This window comes from Cnephaeus nilssonii (assembly GCF_951640355.1).
Source record: "Cnephaeus nilssonii genome assembly, chromosome: 4".
In the NCBI taxonomy this organism is placed as follows: domain Eukaryota; kingdom Metazoa; phylum Chordata; class Mammalia; order Chiroptera; family Vespertilionidae; genus Cnephaeus; species Cnephaeus nilssonii.
The window spans coordinates 24,811,676-24,832,734 of record NC_137075.1 but is presented as its reverse complement, the minus strand read 5'-3'; the positions used below and the strand labels follow the sequence as shown (position 1 = coordinate 24,832,734).

Here is a 21,059-nt window from a genome sequence, read left to right as displayed (position 1 = left end):
TCATATATTTGCTAAATCTGTGGATTCCAACATAAGAAGAAACTCTGTTGATGTTAGGGAGAAGGAAGACACACTGAAATTTTTCTTCCTTCTTCACTGATGCTCTGATTGGCAGCCATTAGAGTAACAGAAAGTACCTAAAAGATAAGATGGGTAGCAAAGGGAGAAGCAATAGTTTTAAGAATGAAATGCTGGGTATAATATAAAACTTACTTTAATTTGAATACACTTTTAAAATATATATTTAGGAAAGTTGGGAAGAATTCCACCCATTATTCACTTGAATAGCTAGGTGTTTTGCTAGGCCCCTTTTCAGGTGATTCCAGGTGCATTTTTTGTTTGTTTGTTTGGAGAGTTGTTAATGGCAGTAATAAAATACCTACCAGTTAGATGATATATGTTGAAATGCTTAATAGGAATATGCTGTCTTAGAAATGAACTAATGCTAAAACTAGTTTGTGTGTTAGTGTATAGAAGAATCCAGACCACATTTATTTACCCACAGTTATTTTCTCTTCACTTTTTTCACCTAATGTTAGCTTAAAGCAAGCATGTCAAACTCAAAGGCAAACACAGGCCAAATAAACAAGTTTTAAGTTTATGGGGGCCGCAATAAAACAAAAGCTTCAATTTTCATAGAAACGTAGGTTTATTTTGATAGAGACATGCTGAATACAAAGGGCTGAAATAAATGAGTAATCGTTAACATAAAACAGAACGGTTTAATAAAAATTAGTATTTTTTTCTTGAACATTAACTTACCAGACACTAAATAACTACCCAAATTAATAAGCGTAAGGCAAATAAACCTATTTTTCTTGTTCTCCGAAAGTGAAATATTTTCTGTTGCGCACACCAAACAAGTCAGATGTGGCAATCAGCTGCTAAAATATTTGCTGCTAGTATTAGTGGAGAGAAATGGTGCACCTGTGCATAAGGCACGTAAGGAAAATGAATGCAACACGGTTATAGTAATCAGTCATTAGCGAATGTTGTAGTTCGTTATTAATAATAGCTATGATGCGCACTGACCACCAGGGGGGCAGACACTCAACGCAGGAGTGGAAACCACAGGCATGGAATCATGGAACAGACTGATGAATCTCAGGGGTAGGGGGAAGGGCAGGAAGAAATTAACCAAAGATTTTATATGCATACTAATGGCCCCGTGCACAGTGGTGTCCCTCGGCCTGGCCTGCGGGGATCGGGCCGAAACCAGACTGGTGCACAGAAACCGGCTCTCCAACATCCCCTGAGGGGTTCCAGATTGCTAGAGGGCACAGGCCAGCCTAAGGGACCCCACCGGTGCCGTGCACTGGTCCTCTAGTTATGTATAACAGGATATTGTAAAAACTTAGTTACGAAATTTTTATTAACACGTTTCTTACGTACTGTTATATTGGCTGGGCTGCAAGTTTGACATGCTTGGCTTAAAGGGTGTGAAAGACCCTTCACAACATCCCTGATTTTCAAAGTGTGTTTGGATTTTCATCTAGCATCTATAGCTTTTATAGACTTTTTAAAAAGGGGTTAACTAGCCTGGCCTATTTGTTCAGTGTTTAGAGCATTGTCCTGTGGACCAAAGGGTCCCAGGTTCAATTCCCAGACGGGTATGTACCTTGGTTGCAAGTTCCCCAACCCCAGTAAGGGTAGGAAGCCACCAATCAATGTGTCTCTCTCACATATATGTTTCTCTCTCTCTCCCCCCTCCTCCCTCTCTTTCACCCTCTCTAGAAATCAATGGAAAAAATATCCTCGGGTGAGGATGAAAAAGGTGGGGGGAGTTTAAGTAAACCTTTATGGAGCTCTGATTCCCACTAAAGACCTCTTTCTTATACTAATGTGTTGTGCTGTGGTGTAATACTTACTCCTCCCCACCTAAAGTAATTGCTTTATTGTAGTTTTATCGTTTTATACTTTAACTAGAGGAGGGGTCACATGGGGTGGCCTGCGGGGATCGGGCCCCAGCTTGCGCCCCCATCCCCACAGCCCCGCAGCCCCACCTGGCACCCCGCCTTGGCCTGGCACTGCCCCTTCACCTGCTCCACCATACCACCTGCAGGGAGATCAGTCGGGGCTGGGCCCCCTGCCCGGCTCCCTCAGTACTTGGGAGCCGGGTGGCGGCCCCATGCCCTGACGCCACTGGTTGCTGTCTGCGGGATGATTGGTCAGGGCTGGGCCCCCCGGGCCCCCCCCCCCCCCCAGCTCCCTGCTGCTGCCATTGGTCACCATATGCAACTGGGCCCCCTCTAGCACCCATCTTGGCCTGGCGCCACCCACTCACCTGCTCCACTATTCCTGCCGTGATCCTGCTCTCGTCAGTCAGGGCCCGCAGCATCTCCACTGCTGCCAGCACTGCATCGCCAGCACCCACCATGTTCCACGCCACCCCCTGGTGGTCAGCGCATGTCATAGCGAGCTGTTGAACTCCCAGTCGAACGGCTGCCCGAAGGGAAAGTTTGCACATTAGGCTTTTATTATACAGGATGTTTTGTTTTTCTTACTACATTGTAAGCTTTTGGGGGGCAGTTATGATTATCATTCATTTTTGTGTACCCTACAGTAGCATTTCTCAATCTTGAGTTCTGTATTGAACTATTTTTAACCCTTTGCACTCGCTTGCTTTTTTCTCGATTCCTTTATTCTAATGCTAACCATGTCGAGTCACACTCGACATCCGAGTGCAAAATTAAAGTTAAAATTTTGAGTTTTCCAAAATATGTCTGTGGCCATCTTCCAAACTTGAGTTCTTGGTCAACCTTGTTTTTATTAGCCTAGCAGAGTGGTTTTCAACTAGGTCAAATTTGCCCTCCAGGGATCATCTGGCAATGTCTGGAGACATTTTTGGCTGTTATAACTGGAATGGGGAATTGCTACTAGTATCTATTGGGTAAAGGCAAGCAATGCTGCTAAATCTCCTACAATAAGTGTTGCTCCACAACAAAAGATTATACAATCCAAAGTGTCAATAATACTATACATAAGAATGTGGTCTTTAAGGAAATTCCTGTGAGATTCTAGAAGTAATTCATATAAATCATGTTTATACCTGCTCATTTGGAAAGGCAGGTTTTTCCTCATAGGTGGTAGATTTTACTTCCCAAAATATATTTTGAAGAAGGAGCTACTGTGGGCCAAAGCTACATGCTATTGCTATTTGTCCCACTTAGCTCATCTTTATTCTGCTGTAAAATATGTTTTCATTTCATTGTCACAGTTTTACTTGAGATTGCCATAACTTATTAGATTATTGCAGTGACCTTTCTAAAAAAATCATTTAAATTTGAGATAATTGCAGGTTAACATGCCATTGTAAGATAATACAGAGATCCCTTTGCCCAGTTTCCCACAAAAATAACATCTAAAAGTATAGAGTAATATTGCAACAAGGGTGTTGATATTATTGTGATCCACAGATCTTATTTAGATTTCCCCAGTTTTACTTATATTCATTTGGGTGTTTGTATTTCGTTCTATGCAATTTTTCACATGTAGATTTGTGTATCTGTCACTAACATATCTTTCCTGTTGTCCTTTTATAACCATACCTTCTCTTCTCATTCCCTTCCATATATAACCCATCCCTAGCAACCCAACCACTGATTGGTTTTCCTTTTTATCATTTTATAATTTTGCCAGTTTCAGGATGTTATATAAATGGGATCATAGAGCATGTAGCTTTCTGGGATTGATTTTTTAAAAAAATTCAGTATAATTCCTTTGAGATTCAGACAAGTTGTTGCATAAATCAATAGTTTGTCTTTTTATTGCTGAGTAATATTCCATGTATGAATATAGCACAGCTTTATAACCTGTTGTAGGACATCTGTATTATTTCTAGTTTTGTGCTATTATGAATAAATTTGCTATGAACAATCAAATACAGATTTTTATATAGATATAAATTTTCATTTCTCTGGGATAAATCCCCAAGAATGCAGTTTCTGGGTCATATGGTAATTTTATATTTATTTTTATAAGAAACTTTTCTAGAGTGGGTGTACTATTTTAAATTCCCACCAGCAATGTATAATGGGTACTGTTTCTCCATATTCTCACCAGCATTGTTGGTGCAGTAACTTTTTTTAATTAAATTTTTAAAAACTATTTTTAAGGAGAGGGAGAGACACATGATGTGAGAGAGAACCGGCTGCCTCCTGCACACCCCCTATCGGGGATCGACCCCACAACACAGGCATGAGCTTTGGCCAGGAATCAAACCAGCAACCTTTCAGTGCACAGGATGACACCCAACCTACAAAGCCACACTGAATGTTGCTTCTGGGCGATACTGTTAATAAACATGCCTAATCTCTCTCCCTGCAAAATACGTGTATGTAGCCTCTGTATAAAATTCAGATTAATTAGGCACAAACCATTTGCAGTGTGACCCTTGCCTACCTTCATTATTAATTCCTATACATACTTTTTAGTTCCAGGTGTGTTGAAATAGTAGCTATCTCTTGTAATGATTAGACTATACATATAACATTACCAAATACCTAATACACAGGGTGGGGCAAAAGGAGGTTTACAGTTGTTTATATGGAATACAATAATTAATAAATAATACCAGAATAAACTCTGTGTTTTGAGTATTCACAACTGTGAACCTACTTTTACTCCACCGTGTATACTAAGCAATAAATAAATGGCAAATTCTAGTAATTTCTGAGAGCTTATGTTGGCATATGGTATGTTTAGAAGAGTGAATGAACTATAGATAGACTAGATTCTTTCTAAATCCTGAAATGTTCCCAACCTCATCTCTTCCTTTATAAGCTCTATCTTTTAAAGTCTGGGTTTAAGCCTAGGTCTAATTATTTTGACACATAATAATATACTGTTTTGTATGTGTTACTAATTAAATGACATAGTGATATGTTTTTTCTTCATAATAGACTTGAGGCTCGGTGCATGGATTTGTGCACGTGGGGGTGTGTGGCCTGCGGGGATTAGCCCGCTGTGGGAGCACCACTCATCCCTGAGTGGCTGTGGACACCCCCCCCCCCCTTCCCCGAGCGACTGCTGAATGAGGAAATTAGTCTGAGCTGATATTTCGGGGTAATGTCTTGGGTACAAGCGTGTTCTGTGTCCTGGAGGAACCTGGAAGAGAGCTTTGCACCCCAAAGCAACTCAGTGAATGTCCTTTATGTGTGATGTCAGGTCGGTGACACCATCAGGAATGTTCAGGGCATCTGTGCTCCAGGATCCTCAGCCATCAGGACAGCCTCCCTGGGGAGTCCACAGTCACATCCCCTCTTGCCATCCACCTATGCCAGCTCCCCGTGCTCTTTTTAGAACACACCTTAGAGGGCCTGCATCAGCTGGTGGGGTCAAGCAGAGTCTGGATTGTCTCAGGTATTTGATAGGTGCAGAGACTCAGCCTCACCCTGGGCCTGCTAATGGCTGCTCCCACTGCGGGAGCAGCCACTCATCCCGGTCAGTGAATGGCGCTCCTACTGTGGGAGTGCACTGACCACCAAGGGGCAGCGCCTGCATTGAGCATCTGCCCCCTGGTGGTCTTCTGCGTATCATAGCAACAGGTCGACCGGGTTGTTCTGGTCGTTCCACCGTTCATTCGCTGGACTTTTATATATATAGAGCATCTGTTTGGTGAAGGCATTTAACTTTACTTCCATTCATTCATTTTTTTTTTAATCCTCACCCGAGGATATGCTTATATTTTTAAGTTTTTTATTGTTTAATGTATTACATAAGTTTCCTTTTTCCCCCATTGACCTCTCCCCAGCCGCCCCAACCCCCAGCACATGCCCTGACCCCTCCTCTTCCCCACCTCCCATCTGTGTCCATTGGTTATGCTCATATGCATGCATACAAGTCCTTTGGTTGATCTTTTATCCCCTCACCCTCTCCTCCGCCTTCCCTCATAGATTGGACAGTCTAATCAATGCTTCTGTGACTGATTCTGTTTTTGTTCATCAGTCTATGTTGTTCATTATATTCCACAAATGAGTGAAATCATGTGATATTTATCTTTCTCTGACTGACTTATTTCGCTTAGCATAATGCTCTCCACGTCCGTCCATGCTGTTGCGAATGGTAGGAGTTCCTTCCTTTTTACAGCAGCATAGTATTCCATTGTGTAGATATACCACAGTTTTCTAATCCACTCATCTGCTGATGAGCACTTAGGATGTTTCAAAATCTTAGCTATTGTAAATTGTGCTGCTATGAACATAAGGGGTGCATATATCCTTTCTGATTGGTGTTTCTGATTTCTTGGGATATATTCCTAGAAGTGGGATTACTGGGTCAGATGGGAGCAGCTAGTAGTTTGCAGGCTAGAAAGTACCTTACTGCTCCTGAGAGAGGACTCAGTCAATGTATTCCTATCTCAGCTTTGAAATTATAGTCTGTTCATTTCCACTAACTTCCATATTGTACTGTTTTGGTGGTGGTGGTGGTAGTGGAAGGGTCATTTAAGGAGTAAGGGTCCACATACTACTTGATTTGGTGGGTTCTAGAGCCAGAGCAAACATGCCAATACTTTGATGACAACATTCCAGGCATGTAATTATATTGCATGTAACCTATATCACTAGAGAGTGATAGTATATGAGGATTTAGAAGTTGGATTTTATGAGCTCTGGAGGTTTGCTAGGTGGAGCAACCTGAAATTGAAAGTAAGAAAGGACTTAGTTAATTTTTCAAGATATCCAGAGACTTAGAAGAATACAATGGAGGATCCATCCAAAGGAGAGATTCTTCCAGAAAGAATTGGAAATTAAGATGAGAATTGTTGCTTTAGGTATTGAAAGCTTTACCTGTGCTCCCTTCCCCACCCACCCACACTTTTCTGATTAGAAATTATATTTTTTTATCCTGTTTGTAAATCAGTAATGATCTTTTTGACAAATATGAACAGGTTGGTTATTTATACCAGGGAAAAAATTTTGTAGATAAAATTAGACTAAAAAGGAATAATGGCAGTCAGTAAAGGTGCTCTAATATGTATAAGTTACTGAAAACTTCTTCTTCTTTCTATATTTTAGATATTCTCAATTGGGAGTGGATAATAGAATCATCTGTGGAAATGGTTACTATACCCTGCTTTAAAAAGACTGACTCAATTTCCTCAGTGGTTGAATTCCAGACAATACTTCCTTAAGATTTTGAGATGTTCTCTCCCTGGGTTAAAACCTACTTTCTCCCAGTGCTAGATTGAAGTTAAAACTCTAACTTTCTTAACCCTTTTTTATTGTGAAAATGCCTTGTTTATTACTTGTGCAAATTATCTTTAAGAAATAGAGTCAGGGCCTGACTCTATTTCTTGGCTCAGTTGGTTGAACGTCATCCTATGCACAAAGGTTGCTTGGGGCACATGCCCAGGTGGGTGGACTCAATCCCCAGTAGGGAGTGCGCAGGAGGCAGCTGATCAGTGTTTTTCTCCCTCTCCTTTCCTCTCTAAAATCAGTTAAAACGTATTTTTTAAATATAAAGAAATAGCCCTGCTGGAGTGGGTTAGTGGTTGAGCATTGACCTATGAACCAAGAGGTTGTGGTTCGATTTTTGGTTGTGGCAAATGGGAAAAGAAGGGACAAATGATGGGGCTAAAAGTTTATGGTGTTAACGTAGGTTCACTGTATAATTGGTAATTAAAGTTATGTTCTTACAAATACAGCCATACCCCAAAACCTCACATGACATGTCGTAAAGACCAAATAAAATTAACAGACCACTCCTAAACTGAATTAAGGATTGCTTACTCCTAGTTTCTCCTTTGTGTTGCCATTGAAAAATGATTTTTCCTAATCTCCCTACCTATCCAGTTTTCCATTATTTTCCAAAGGAAACTTTTTTTTTCTACTCATCTATTTTTTCTGTTTACTTTTATCACACCATTGCTTAAGTTGCTGCTTTTATCAGAATTTTAAAGTACCATTTTGATGGGCATGGTTGGATGTGGCTTTTACTTACTCATTATTTTTCACTGCTTTTATTTTTTTATTGTTGTTGTTAATCCTCACCTGAGGATATTTCATTGATTGTTAGAAAGAGTGGAAGGGACAGGGAGAAACACAGAGAGAGAAATATGGATGTGAGAGAGATACATCAATTGGTTGCCTCCCGCACATGCCTCGACCAGCCTGCAACCAAGCTATGTGCCCTTAACTTGAATCGAACCCGGGACCCTTCTGGTCGAGGGCTGAAGCTCTATCCACTAAGCCAAACTGGCTAGGGCTGGATGTGGCTTTTAAATACTTCTTTTGATACAAAATGTATATTTACATTGCTTAATACTAATGTTATTCTAAAGGAAATTTTAATAGTTTTAACTTGAATATGTTTTCTTACAGCAGAAGAAGAAAACTAAGAACTTCAATCCACCAACACGTAGAAATTGGGAAAGTAATTACTTTGGGATGCCCCTCCAGGATCTGGTTACAGCTGAGAAGCCCATACCACTATTTGTTGAAAAATGTGTGGAATTCATTGAAGATACAGGTAGGATATAAATATCATTGCAAGAGGTTTGATTTAAATTTTCACTTTTGCTGCACCAACAGTTTTTTAAAATGCTCATGATTCATTAAAGCTAAGTTTTGAAAGAGGTGTATAGTTCTCATTATTAGGATCATCTTGAGTATTAACTCTAGATATAACCATCTGATATCTGAAAGAAGTTTTGTTATTGGCCAGTATGTTTTTGTTAAACTTCCCTTTAGTAAGTGGCTAAGTCGAATGCTAAAATGTTAATAAACTCACCTTATTCTGGAATTTAGAATAACTTGATTGTTAAATCATGCTATTTATTCATAGGTAGTTATGATTTAAATCTATAATTTGAAAGTTTTTAATATTTCAACGTAACACTTGATTTTTATTACTTATTTTACTCATGAATTTTTCTGTTAAAAAATAACAGTAATTATGAATGTCTGATCAGTGTTCTGCTCTCACATTGATATTTCTCTCTCTCTCTCTCTCTCCTCCCCTTTCCCTTCTCTCTTTAAAAACCAATTTTAAAAATCCTAAACAAAAAAAACACAACAAAACTGAATACCCATATTCTATCTAAAAAAATCAAGCTCACTGGCCAGTATTGTCTGTACACAGAAAAGTGGTGGGTTCAGTTCCTGGTCAGGGCACATACCCAGGTTGCGGGCTTGATACCCAGTTTCAAGTTTTTTGTTCAATGTTTTTCCTCTCAAATCGATGTTCATTTTGCTCTTCCTCTCTCTCTAAAACATATGAAAACATATTCTTGAGTGAGGATAAAAAAATAGAATCTTGGTCAAGTCATATATCCTTACTGGTTTTCTTGTTGACTTTTTTAATGAAAGAGTACTACAGAAATCTGAAGTCATGATTATAAATTTGTTCCTCCTTTAAATTCTGTTAAATTTTGCTTCATGTGTTTTGAAATTCTTTTAGTTGCATATGCATTTATGATTATGTCTTTATGAACTGGCCTATTATTATGAAGCATTCTCTTTATGCTTTGTAATATTCTTTGTTCTGGAGTCTGCTTTGTCTAATATTAATATAGTCAATGGTATTTTTTTTTAGTAGTATTTATTGGTATATCTTTTCTATCCTTTTACTTTCAACCTTTATATTTAATGTAGTTTCTTGTAAACAATATTTCATTGGGTCTGACAATCCACTTGTTTTTATTGGAGTGTTTATTATGTCATTGATTAGTTTTTAATGTAGTTATCAGTATAATTGATTTTAAGTCTCTCATCTTGTTTTTTTTTTCTATTTGTCCCATGTGTTCATTCCCTTTTTCTTCTTTTCCTGCCTTCTTTTGGATTAATTGAATATTTTTAGTTCTGTTTTAACTCCAATATCAGATTATTATTATCTATCTCAGATTTTTAGTGCTACTCTTAAGTTTGAAATATACATCTTCAATCACAGTTCATCTTCAAATAATATTATATCACCATAATGTGTAGTTTAAGAACATTGTAATGGTATATTTAACCCTCCTATCTCTCGTTTTATTGTTATACATTTTAATTCTACAACGTTTTAAACATCACAGTACATGCATGTTTATAATTTTTGCTTTAAGTAGGTAATTATCCTCAATTTTGAAAGATAGTTTCTTAGGTTATAAGTCTTTGTAACAACTTTATTGAGTATAATTCACATACTCTACAATTCATCTGTTTAGGAGAGTTGGGGAACGACCGGCCCTAGGGCCATATAAGGTCCGAGAAATCCTTTGGTCTGGCCCTGCCAAGGCATTAGGGGTGGGTTAATTAAATGTTTGACTAAAGATAGCAGGCTAATTTTTAAGTTGATAATTTTTGTATGGACTACGAATGATGTTATAAAAACCCAAATGGCCCTTGGCAGAAAAACGGTTCCCCAACTCTGACTTAAAGTGTACAGTCCAGTCGTGTATTCACAGTTATGTAGCCATCAGCACAATCAATTTTAGAGCATTTTCATCATCCCCAAAGAAACCCCATACCCATTAAGTAATCGCTCCCTATTCCTCACACCCACCCTTAACTTTCTGACTCTATAGATTTACTTGTTCTGCCTTCTTTCAGTTAACATGTTTTCAAAGTTCATCCATATTATAGCATCTATCAGTATTTCATTCATTTTTATTGCTAAAACTTTTTTTCGTTAATGAACATTTGAGGTTGTTTCCACTTTCTGATAATAGTGCTGCTGTGAATAGTCCTGTACAAGTTTTTGTATGGAATATGTTTTTCACTTCTCTTGAGTAAATTGCTAGATCATATGGTAGCTCTATATTTAACCTTTTGAGGAAACTATACCAGTCTGTCTTCCAAAGTGGCTGCATTATTTTATATTTCTGCCAACAATATTTAAGATGTCCAATTTCTTCATATCTTTGCTAAAACTTATTTTCCGCTTTTTTGATTATAGCCATTCTGAGCAGGTGTAAAGTGGTATCTCATATAATTTTGATTTGCATTTCCCTGGTGACAAATGATATTGAGCATATTTTCAGGTGCTTATTAGCTATTGTATATTTTCTTTGGAGAAATACCTATTCATATCCTTTACCTATTTTTAAGTTGAGCTGTTTATCTTCCTGCTTAGTTTACAAAATTTTTCTCATCTGTGGGTTGTCTTTCAAAATTCCTTGATGATATCGTTTCAAGCACAAAAGTTGTAAATTTTGACATTCAGTTAATTTTTTAAAAATTTTGACATTGTGCATGGTAACATATTTAAGAAGGTTTGCCTAATCTAAGATCACAAAGAGTTATTCCTATACTAGAGGCCTGGTGCACAGATTCGTGCATCAGTGGGGTCCCTCGGCCTGGCCTGTGGGGATCAGCTCTTCAACATCCCCTGAGGGGTCCCGGATTGAGAGAGGGTGCAGGCCAAGCCGAGGGACCCCACTGGTGCACAATAGGGGCTGGGGAGGGACCTCGGGAGGGCTCTAGGGCGTGTCCGGCCTGTCTCGCCCAGTCCCGATCTGCCGGACCCCGGCAGCAAGCTAACCTACTGGCTGGAGCATCTGCCCCTGGTGGTCAGTGCACATCATAGCAACTGGTTGAACGGTCGGACACTTAACATATTAGGTTTTTATTATTAGGATTATGTAGGGTATTCTTCTAAGAGTTTTATGTTGTTAGCTTTTACAATGAGATCTATTTATCCATTTTGAGTTATTTTTTTATAGGTGGTGCAAGGAAGGTTTTCAGCTTGATTTCTTTTGCATGTAGGTATCCATTGTCCAAGTACCTTTTTTTTTTTTTTAATTGCCTTGACATTCTTTTTGAAAATCGGTTGACCATGATCATGAATGTGTCTGGACTTATATTTCATTGATCTATATGCCTATCCATTTATGCTGGTAGCACTCTGTAGCATTACTGTAGCTTTGTAGTAAGTTTTGAAATGAAGTATTGAGTCCTCCAACTTTATTCTTCTGGGAATATAGTTCTATGCTGATGAATTTTAAAAATGTGTGTGTTTTTTTTCCATTCAGCTTTGTAAAGACTCTTGTCTTCTGCATGATATCTAACAAATAGTCTGCTTGTTATTCTTATTTGTGATCCTGTATGTGATATGTTCTCCTTTCTCCCTCAATTCCCAGCTACTTTTAATATTATTCTCTCTTGTTTTTAGCAATTTTAGTTAAAAAGTAACAATGCGTGCTATTTAAAAACATAAAAGAACTTCTGCTTGAGGTTTTTGGAGTTTCTTAGATCTCTTTGGAAAATTTGGATTCATTCACTGTTCTATTTCCCATACCTCTGCTTCTGGACTTCAATTACATGTGTGTTAGACATCTTGAAATTGTCCCACAGCTCACTGAGGCTGTGTTCATTGTGTTTATTTTTTTCTATTTCTTTGTTTTTAATCCTCACCCAAGGTTATGTTTGCTGGTCTGTGAGAGAGAGGCAGAGAGAGACAGAGATTGAGATCCATTGGCTCCTGTATGCATCCCAACCAGGAATCAAACCTGCAACCTTTTTGGTGTACGGGACAATGCTCCAACCAACTGAGCCACCTAGCCAGGGCTCATTGTTCATTTTGATTAAGCTATATATCTATTACTATATGTTCTAGTTCACTGATTTCTTTCTTTCTTTTTTTTTTTTTTTGGTATGTTCAAATTTAGATGTTACATTTAAGTTTATTTTTTATGTGTTTCATTTTCCTACCCATTGTATTGATATTTTCCTTTACATCTTTGAGTATACTAAAATAATTTATAATAGCTGTTTTAAGATCCTGTGTTACTAATTCTGTCATATTTCATTTCTGGGTCTGTTTCTGTTTCTGTTGATTTCTCCTGATTATACTTGGTTTATTTTTTTGCTGCTTTGGTATCAGATATTTTGAATTTTACATTATTGGGTGGTTAATTTCCTGGTGTTCTTTTAAAAGTATTGTGTTTGTTTTGTCATGTGTTAAATATTATGTGAAGCAGTTTGATCCTTTCTAGGCTTGCTTGTTTTTCGGGGGGTGGATCCAGAGCAACTTTTAGTCTAATATTTATTTAGATCTAGAATATGGCATGAAGGCTTGACTCAATGTGCTCTGCCTATTAAAAAGATCTCTTGAGAATAGAACTTGAACTATTCTCAGTCCTTGGCCTAAAGAAGCTTTCTTTCATACATGTGCAGTATTCAACCAAATGCTCTGGGGACTTTTCTGAACATCTCTGAGGCTCTTTCTCCATATATCTCTTACTCTTTTTTAGTACTGTACCCTTCAAATTCTAGTCTTATTATTTCTGAACTCCTGTTTACATCTTCTCAACTCTGATTGACTATTCTACCTCTGGTGCAATTCTACCTCTCTGCACTACTATCTAAAAATTGTCTCCAGGCATTAATTTGGGGCATTCATACAGTTTAACTTATTTAATTCTTTCTCCTCACTGATCACAGTTTTTAGCTGCTTGTTGTCTGAAAGCTGTTTCATACAATTTTCTAGGTTTTAGGTTTTTTTTCTATAGTAGGGCAATTGCCATAGCAGTTAATCCTACCTAATAAAATAGTAATATGCAAACTGACCACACCTTCGCTGCGCCCAAGCCACGCCCACCAGCCAATCGGGCAAGTATGCAAATTACCCAACAAAGATGGCGGTTAATTTGCATACACTGAGGGAGGGAGGAGTGAAGACTGAAGACAACTTAGAAGGAAGAGGGAGGAAAAGCGGAAAGCAAGGTGGCTGCCAGAGGGAAAGCCTGGGGCGGGGCAGGGCAGGCGGCAGTTGCGTGCGGGTGCAGGCGTGGGGGCCGCAATGGCGGCGGCAGCGGCAGCGCACGCGGCCACAGCGGCTGCTTGCAGGATTCTTCCTGCAAATGGGCTACTAGTCCTTATTGATAGAGTCAGATCTATAGCAGTTTTTATAATAGATATTATATAATAAGTTGTACTCAGTTATTCCTGTTGGGAAATGACCCTGGACATATTATTATAAATTCAAAGTAGGCCAAAAGGGGTAGTACGGAGGAGAGAGACTGAAAAGCATGAGAACAAAAGGCCTCTCTCAAGAGTTAGGATGATAAACTTGATAGATAGGGGTTAAAAGAGGACTCAGAAATGCCTCTCAGATTGCTATATTAGGGTGACTGTAGGTATTGTATCATTGATGAAAATAGAAATTATGGTATGAAAAGTAGATTTGCCATTTTGATAATGGATTTCTGTTATGTACATGTTAAATCTTAAGATGCCTGTGGGGTAGCCTATAAAGCCCAAGAATAGTTTGAATAGTTATAGCTATGGATCTTTGAAAAATGGTTTGGTCTTAGGATGAGATTTTGGTCATTGCCATTATATAGATATTAATGTAAGTTATGTGTTGATGAAGTTGAATGAGAAGAAAATACTGAGTGAGAAGAAAAGTTCCCAATGCAAATAGGCTGTACAAAAGAATGGAGCCCTAAAACACCAAGGAGAAAATAATCCTATATAATAAAAGCCTAATATGCTAAGTGTCTGGTCGACCAGTTGGCCGTAAACCAAAGTGTAATCCTAATATATAAAAAGCCAGGGGCTGTCACAACAGAAACAACTGGATGGACGACAGAACACAGGCTGCGTGGGGCAACCAGGCCAGTGTAGGGGGCATTTGGGGGTGACCAGGTTGGCGGGGGGGGGGGACAGTTGGGGGTGACCAGGCCGACAGGGGGGGGCATTTGGGGGCGACCAGGCTGGCAGGTGGGGAAGTTAAGGGCAATCAGGCTGGCACGCAGAGGAGGTTAGGGGTGATCAGGCTGGCAGGGGAGGGCAGTTAGGGGCGATCAGGCAGTCAAGCAGGCAAGCAGTTAGGAGCCAGCAGTCCCAGATTGTGAGAGGGATGTCGGACTGCCGGGGATCGGGCCTAAACCGGCAGTCGGACATACCCTGAGTGGTCCCGGATTGGAGAGGGTGCAGGCTGGGCTGAGGGGACACCCCCTCCCCCCCGCGTCCCTCCTTGGCCCCAATCGTGCACCAGTGGGGTCTCTCGGCCTGGCCCCTCTCTCAATCTGGGACCCCTCGGGGGATGTCGGAGAGCCAGTTTCGGCCTGATTCCGCAGGCCAAGCCGAGGGACCCTGCTGGTGCACGAATTTGTGCACTGGGCCTCTAGTTTTTAATAAGAAAGAAGCATGTTATCAGCATTGAATATATACAAGTCAGGTGACTTAAAATGATACTTTTTTTACATTTTTATTGAGGCAAAATCATCTATCTTCTATATATATAAAAAGCCAGCAACTGGAACACCATAATGACCAGAATGACTGGTTGCTATTATGCCCACTGCGGCCAGAGAACCGGCCCGATCTGGGGGTAGGGCTGGCCAACCTCCCATGGCCCCTCCCCCACCTGGCCCCCCCCACCCTGATCAGCCTTGCCCACCCTGATCGAGGGCGGGGCACCCGGCCAACCCCCGCAGCCCCTTGCCCTGGCCAGCCTGCCAACCTCCCTGGCCCTTCCCCGCCAGCTCTGCCCCTAATTGGGCCCCCCACACTCAGATCAGGGGCAGGGCTGGCTGGCCAACCACCCATGTCCCCTCCCCAGACCGCTGGCCCCCGATCGAACACCCACCCCATTCAGGGGCAGGACCGGCTGGCCCACAGCCCCTCCCCACCCCAATCGGGGGTGGGGCCCGCCAGCCATGCACGCGGCCCCTCCCCCTAGCCGGCCTGGCCCTGATCAGGCCCCTATCAGGGCAGGCCGGCTGGCCAACCTTCTGCCGTCTTCTCCTCCTGACAGGCCCAGGCCCCGATCCACCCTGATAGAGGTTGGGCTGGCTGGACTCCACCCATGCACGAATTCATGCACTGGGCCTCTAGTATGACATAAAAGTAACAATTTTAAAGTATACAACAATTAACTGGTGTGTAGTGCATGTACAGTATTGTGCAACTCTCACCTCATCTAGTTCCAGAGATTTTCATCACCCCAAATAAAACTCTATACCCATTGTGCAGCTAGCTACTCTTCCATAGTCCCCTCTTGCCCCAGCCTCTTGTACCCATCAACCTGCTTTCTGTTTCTATGGTTTTACTTATTCTAGATATTTTATATAAATGGAATCATATCATATGTGACCTCTTGTCTGGCTTCTGTCACTTCACATAATGTTTTTGAAGTTCATTTATCTTGTAGCATGTGTCATTGTATGGACATATACCATGTTTTATTTATTCATTCATCAGTTGGTAGACACTTGGTTTGTTTCCACCTTTTGGCTATTGTGAACAATGCTGCTATGAACATTCATGTACAAATATTTGAGTACCTGTTTTCTTTTTTTCTTTATTGATTAAGGTATTACATATGTGTTCTTATTCCTCCATTGTTCCCCCACCCCCGCTCATGCCCTCACCCTCCTTAGTGTCTGTCCATTGGTTATGCTTATATGCATGCATACAAGTCCTTTGGTTGACCTCTTCCCCCTTGCCTCCCCTGCCTTCCCTCTGAGGTTTGACGGTCTGGTCAATGCTTCTCTGGATCTGTTTTTGTTCATCAGTTTACCTGGAGAGCATTATGCTAAGCAAAATAAGTCAGTTTGAGTACCTGTTTTTAATTCTTTTGGGTACATAACCTAGGAGTGGAATGGTGTGGGTCACATAGTAACTCTGTGTTTAACTTGTTGAGGCACTGTCAAATTGTTTTCTACAGTGGATGCACCATTTTACATTTTCATCAGCAATGTACAAGAATTCATATTTGTCCACATTCTTGCCAACATTTGTTATATTCTGTGTGAGTGTGTGTGTGTGTTTTAATTTTAGCAATTCTATCTCTTTTGATAGGGATTATTGGTAATATTGCCATCTTAACAGTATTAAACCTTCCATTTCATGACCACTGGAGGCCTTTCCATTTATTTAGGTATACTTTAGTTTTTCTCATTACTGTTTTATAGTTCTCAGTGTACAAGTCTTGCATTTCCTTGGTTAAGTTTATCCCTAGGTATTTAGTATTCTTTTGAATTATGTTGTAAACAGAAATTTTTTCCTTTTTTTTTTAGGTTTTTTATTATTAATTAAATTTATTGGGCGACATTGGTTAATATGGCCATATAGGTTTCAGGTGTGGGTTTCCATGTCAGAAGATCTGTATATTGCACTGTGTGCCTGCCACCCAAAGTCATATCTTCTCCTGTTACCATATAAAAAATTTTTCTTAATTTCATTTTTGAAATTTTTGTTGCTGGTGTATAGAACTAATTTTTGTGTTAAGATCTTTTAGTCTGCAACCTGGTTAAAAAATTTTTATAGCTCTATTTTGTGTGTGTGTATTCTTTGGGATTTAAGGTCATGTCCTCTATGAAGAGAGATATTATTACTTCTTCCTTTTATTTCTTTTTCTTGCCTAATTGCTCTGACTCACACTTTTGTAATTTTTACTGCAGCAATAGCTGTAGTAAAAGCAGGCATCCTTAGCTTATTCTTTATTTTAGAGGAAAGCTTTGATTCTTTCACCATATGATGTTACCTATGAATTTTTCATAAATACTCTTTAGTATGTTGAAAAAGTTCCCTTCTGTATTAGTTTCCTGGGGCTGCCATAACAAAGTCCTACAAACGGAGAAACTTAAAACAACCAAAATTTATTCACTCACAGTCGGAGGCTAGAAGTGTGAAATCAAGGAACCAGCTCAGTCACACTTTCTTGGAGACTGGGCAGAAAGAATCCTTCCTTGCCTCTTCCTTGCTTCTGGCAGCTGTGATACTCCAATCTCTACCTTTTAGGCTCTCCCTGTGTGTCTCTGTCTTATACCAGTCATTGAGTTAAGAACTCATCTTACTCTAGTATGACCTCATGTTAGCTTAACTAATTATATCGCAGTGGCCCTGTTTCCAAAATAAGTCAACTTGTAGTTTGTTGAGTATTTTTTATTATGAAAGGGTGTTGAATTCTGTTAAATGATTTTTCTGTGTCAACTGAAATGATCATGTGATTTTTTTTCTTTCATTATTTTTTCTTATGTTGAACCACCCTTGCATTCCTGGGATAAATATCACTTAATCATGGAGTGTAATCCTGTTAATATGCTATTGAATTCAGTTTGTTAGTATTTTGTTGAAGATTTTTGCATCTGTATTCATATGAGATATTGTTCTATAATTTTCTTTTGGTGTCTGTCTTTTGGGCCATAGTATCAGGGTAATACCTCATAGAAAGAGTTTGGAAGAGTTTCTTCCTTTAGAGTAGTATTTTAATGAGAGTTTTCTCTGGTTCTAAACGTGTGCTAACTTCCTATGTTAGAGACTTCCTAAATTTTTTTCTTCGTTTTATAGTTTTTCAATTTTGGGCTTTTTGTCACTGTATCTGCTGCTGATAATATTATTTTACTTTTCCAACTTGTAACTTCTAATCTGCTGCAAGTCAGAAAAACTTGGCAGAATTAGCTTAAATTGTGCATTTGATTAGATTAAATGGAATCTGGAAAAACAGGAAGTGGTGCTACTATAAATGAAATAATATTTTAGTGCAAGGGCTTTATGACATCTTTTTGGCTATTTTTTAACCTTTTTGTTTCCCTTCCTCCCCCCGATCCCCCCCAGTTATGTTAGATGAAGTGATCAGATGACCAGGTTCCAGATACGTGAGGAATTTCTTCACCTCTATTTGCCAAAATTTATATTTGCATGTAAATATAGTTAATCTGGAATGCCCCCACTATTGCAAATGAATTATAAAGAAATAGAGACAGTCTCTAAAGCTTTCAGGTTATATTTCTTATAAAACTGAGTTAGGGCAAATGTCAATGAGGTTCTTTAAATATAGGTCTAAAAATTGTGTGTTGCTCCAACACACCAATGATGATGAAATAATTGAGATGAGGTTGATGAATGAATCTTGGTGTTATCACTAAAGTAAATATATGTTTTTAAAGAAATAAAGCCTGTTAATCTAAACTTTATCACTTCCACTTGATGTTTTGAAGAATTGGCTATATTCTCTCATTTTTATGTTCACTCCTTTGCATACCTCTTCAACCCGTACCATGCTTTTCACTTGGCAAAACTTCAACTTTGGTTAAACTAACTCCCTGCGTACTCTGTGGTTGGACCAAAAAATGGATCATGGTTGTAGAAAAACATAAAATGTGTATTTCACTTTAAATATATGACCACAAATCTGAAATAATCACTCCATAATTCCCTAGTTAATTTATTCTCTTGCTTTTATAAAGGATTATTTCTTTTTATTAATAACCATTTTTTTCCTTAAATTTTGAAAAGTTTTGAACTTCAGAAATGTTGCAAGAACAATATGATTAAGCATCCATGTATATCTTTCACCTAGATTCACTAGTTATTTTTACTTGTTGCCACATTTCTTCAACTTTTTTTTCTTCTCAGTTTGGGAGTAAATTATAGATAACATGACACTTCACTTCTAAATCTTTTAGCTTATATTACCCAAGAACAAGGACATTTTCTCCACATCACAATGTAAATATCACTTTCAGGAAATTTAACTTTGATAAAATTACATTATCTAATATTCTGTGTATATTCAAATTCCCTTCCTTGACCCAATAATCTCCTCTTAACTTTCATTCTTTCAGTTTAGGATCCAGTCAAGGATCATTAATTACATTACTTGTTGTGTCTCTTTGGTTTTCTTTAATTTAGAATAGTTTCCTAACTTTTTGTTTGTGTTTTCATGATATACCTTTTGAAGAGTTTAAGCCCCTTTTTTCCCCCTGAACATTTCTAAATTTATTGTCTAATTCCTAGTCAGACACTAAAACATTTTTCTCTGGAATTCTACATAGGACTAATGTATCCTTCTTATTGCATCACAGGTTGTATTAGGAGACAAATTATTTCATTTCCTAAAGGACTTTTTATGTTGCTTTTGGAATTCTGGGCTGATAATAACCTTAACAATGTCATTCAGATATGTGGTAAAAGTTGATATCATTGACATCTGAATGTAATGATTCAAGTGTGACCTGTTTATTTTTTATCGAACAATGAGGAATTATATATTAGCCCTTAAAGCATTGTTTAGATAGTGCCTATGTCTGGCAGGAATTCCATAAGGTTTTCTGGTATATTAATATTACCTTTTATGGTTTCTAGTAGCTTTTTTTTAAAAATATATTTTATTGATTTTTTTACAGAGGAAGAGAGAGGGATAGAGAGTTAGAAACATCAGTGGGAGAGAAATATCGATCAGCTGCCTCCTGCACACCTCCTACAGGGGATGTGCCCACAACCAAGGTACATGCCCTTGACCGGAATCGAACCTGGGACCTTTCAGTCCATAGGCCGACTCTCTATCCACTGAGCCAAACCGGTTAGGGCTCTAGTAGCTTTTTGAAGTATGTTTTGTTAGCAAGAACATTGCCTTCTTTTTCAATATTTGTTGTTATTGATAGTATTACAGATATATTTCCCATTTTACTAACCATTACCCCCCTCTTACTAGTCCCTATCCCCCACCCACCCCCCAGGTCAAAACATTGCCTTCTTGAAGTTGCTGGTCATTGGGTTTTAGCTAAAGCTTTAAAATATATATATATATTTTTTTACACCACAGCCTTTAGATCATAATCTCCATAAGAGCAGATATCCCTTGCTTCTAAAACAGTCTATAATTAAATTCTTACTTAATACATTTTTTAAAAAGGTGCTTCAATTTTTTTTGAGAACCATGAGTCTTTGTTCTTGTGATATTAGTTATACATTAATAATATTTAAGTCTTTATATTCCAAACTAGAATTAACATTTGTGGGGTTTTTTCCTACAAATACAAAGAATGCGTGATCATTGATTGCTAAAGATGAGAGAGAATAAGCAGCATTTATGCTACAGTAAGATTTTTCAAATTTTATCTTTATTTTTTTATTATTATTATTATTATTTTTAATATATTTTATTGATTTTTTACAGAGAGGAAGGAAGAGGGATAGAGAGCTAGAAACATCGATGAGAGAGAAACATAGACCAGCTGCCTCCTGCACACCCCCTACCGGGGATGTGCCCACAACCAAGGTACATGCTCTTGACCGGAATCGAACCTGGGACGCTTCAGTCCGCAGGCCAACGCTCTTTCCACTGAGTCAAACCGGTTTCGGCTCAAATTTTATCTTTATATACCAACTGAATAATTTGGATTA

General features: G+C 38.8%; 1 protein-coding gene across 5 annotated transcripts in view; it reads left to right on the top strand.

The window, feature by feature from the left end:
• ARHGAP5 (Rho GTPase activating protein 5) overlaps positions 1-21,059 on the top strand; it is an 87,152-nt gene that overhangs the window by 32,642 nt on the left and 33,451 nt on the right. For 4 of the 5 annotated variants that reach the window (XM_079768526.1, XM_079768525.1, XM_079768523.1 and 1 more), the window contains one exon: positions 8,322-8,469. In XM_079768526.1, coding sequence (XP_079624652.1) covers positions 8,322-8,469 — 148 coding nt within the window. The remainder of the gene's footprint in view (positions 1-8,321; positions 8,470-21,059) is intronic. The other variant, XM_079768527.1, reaches the window with a different exon arrangement.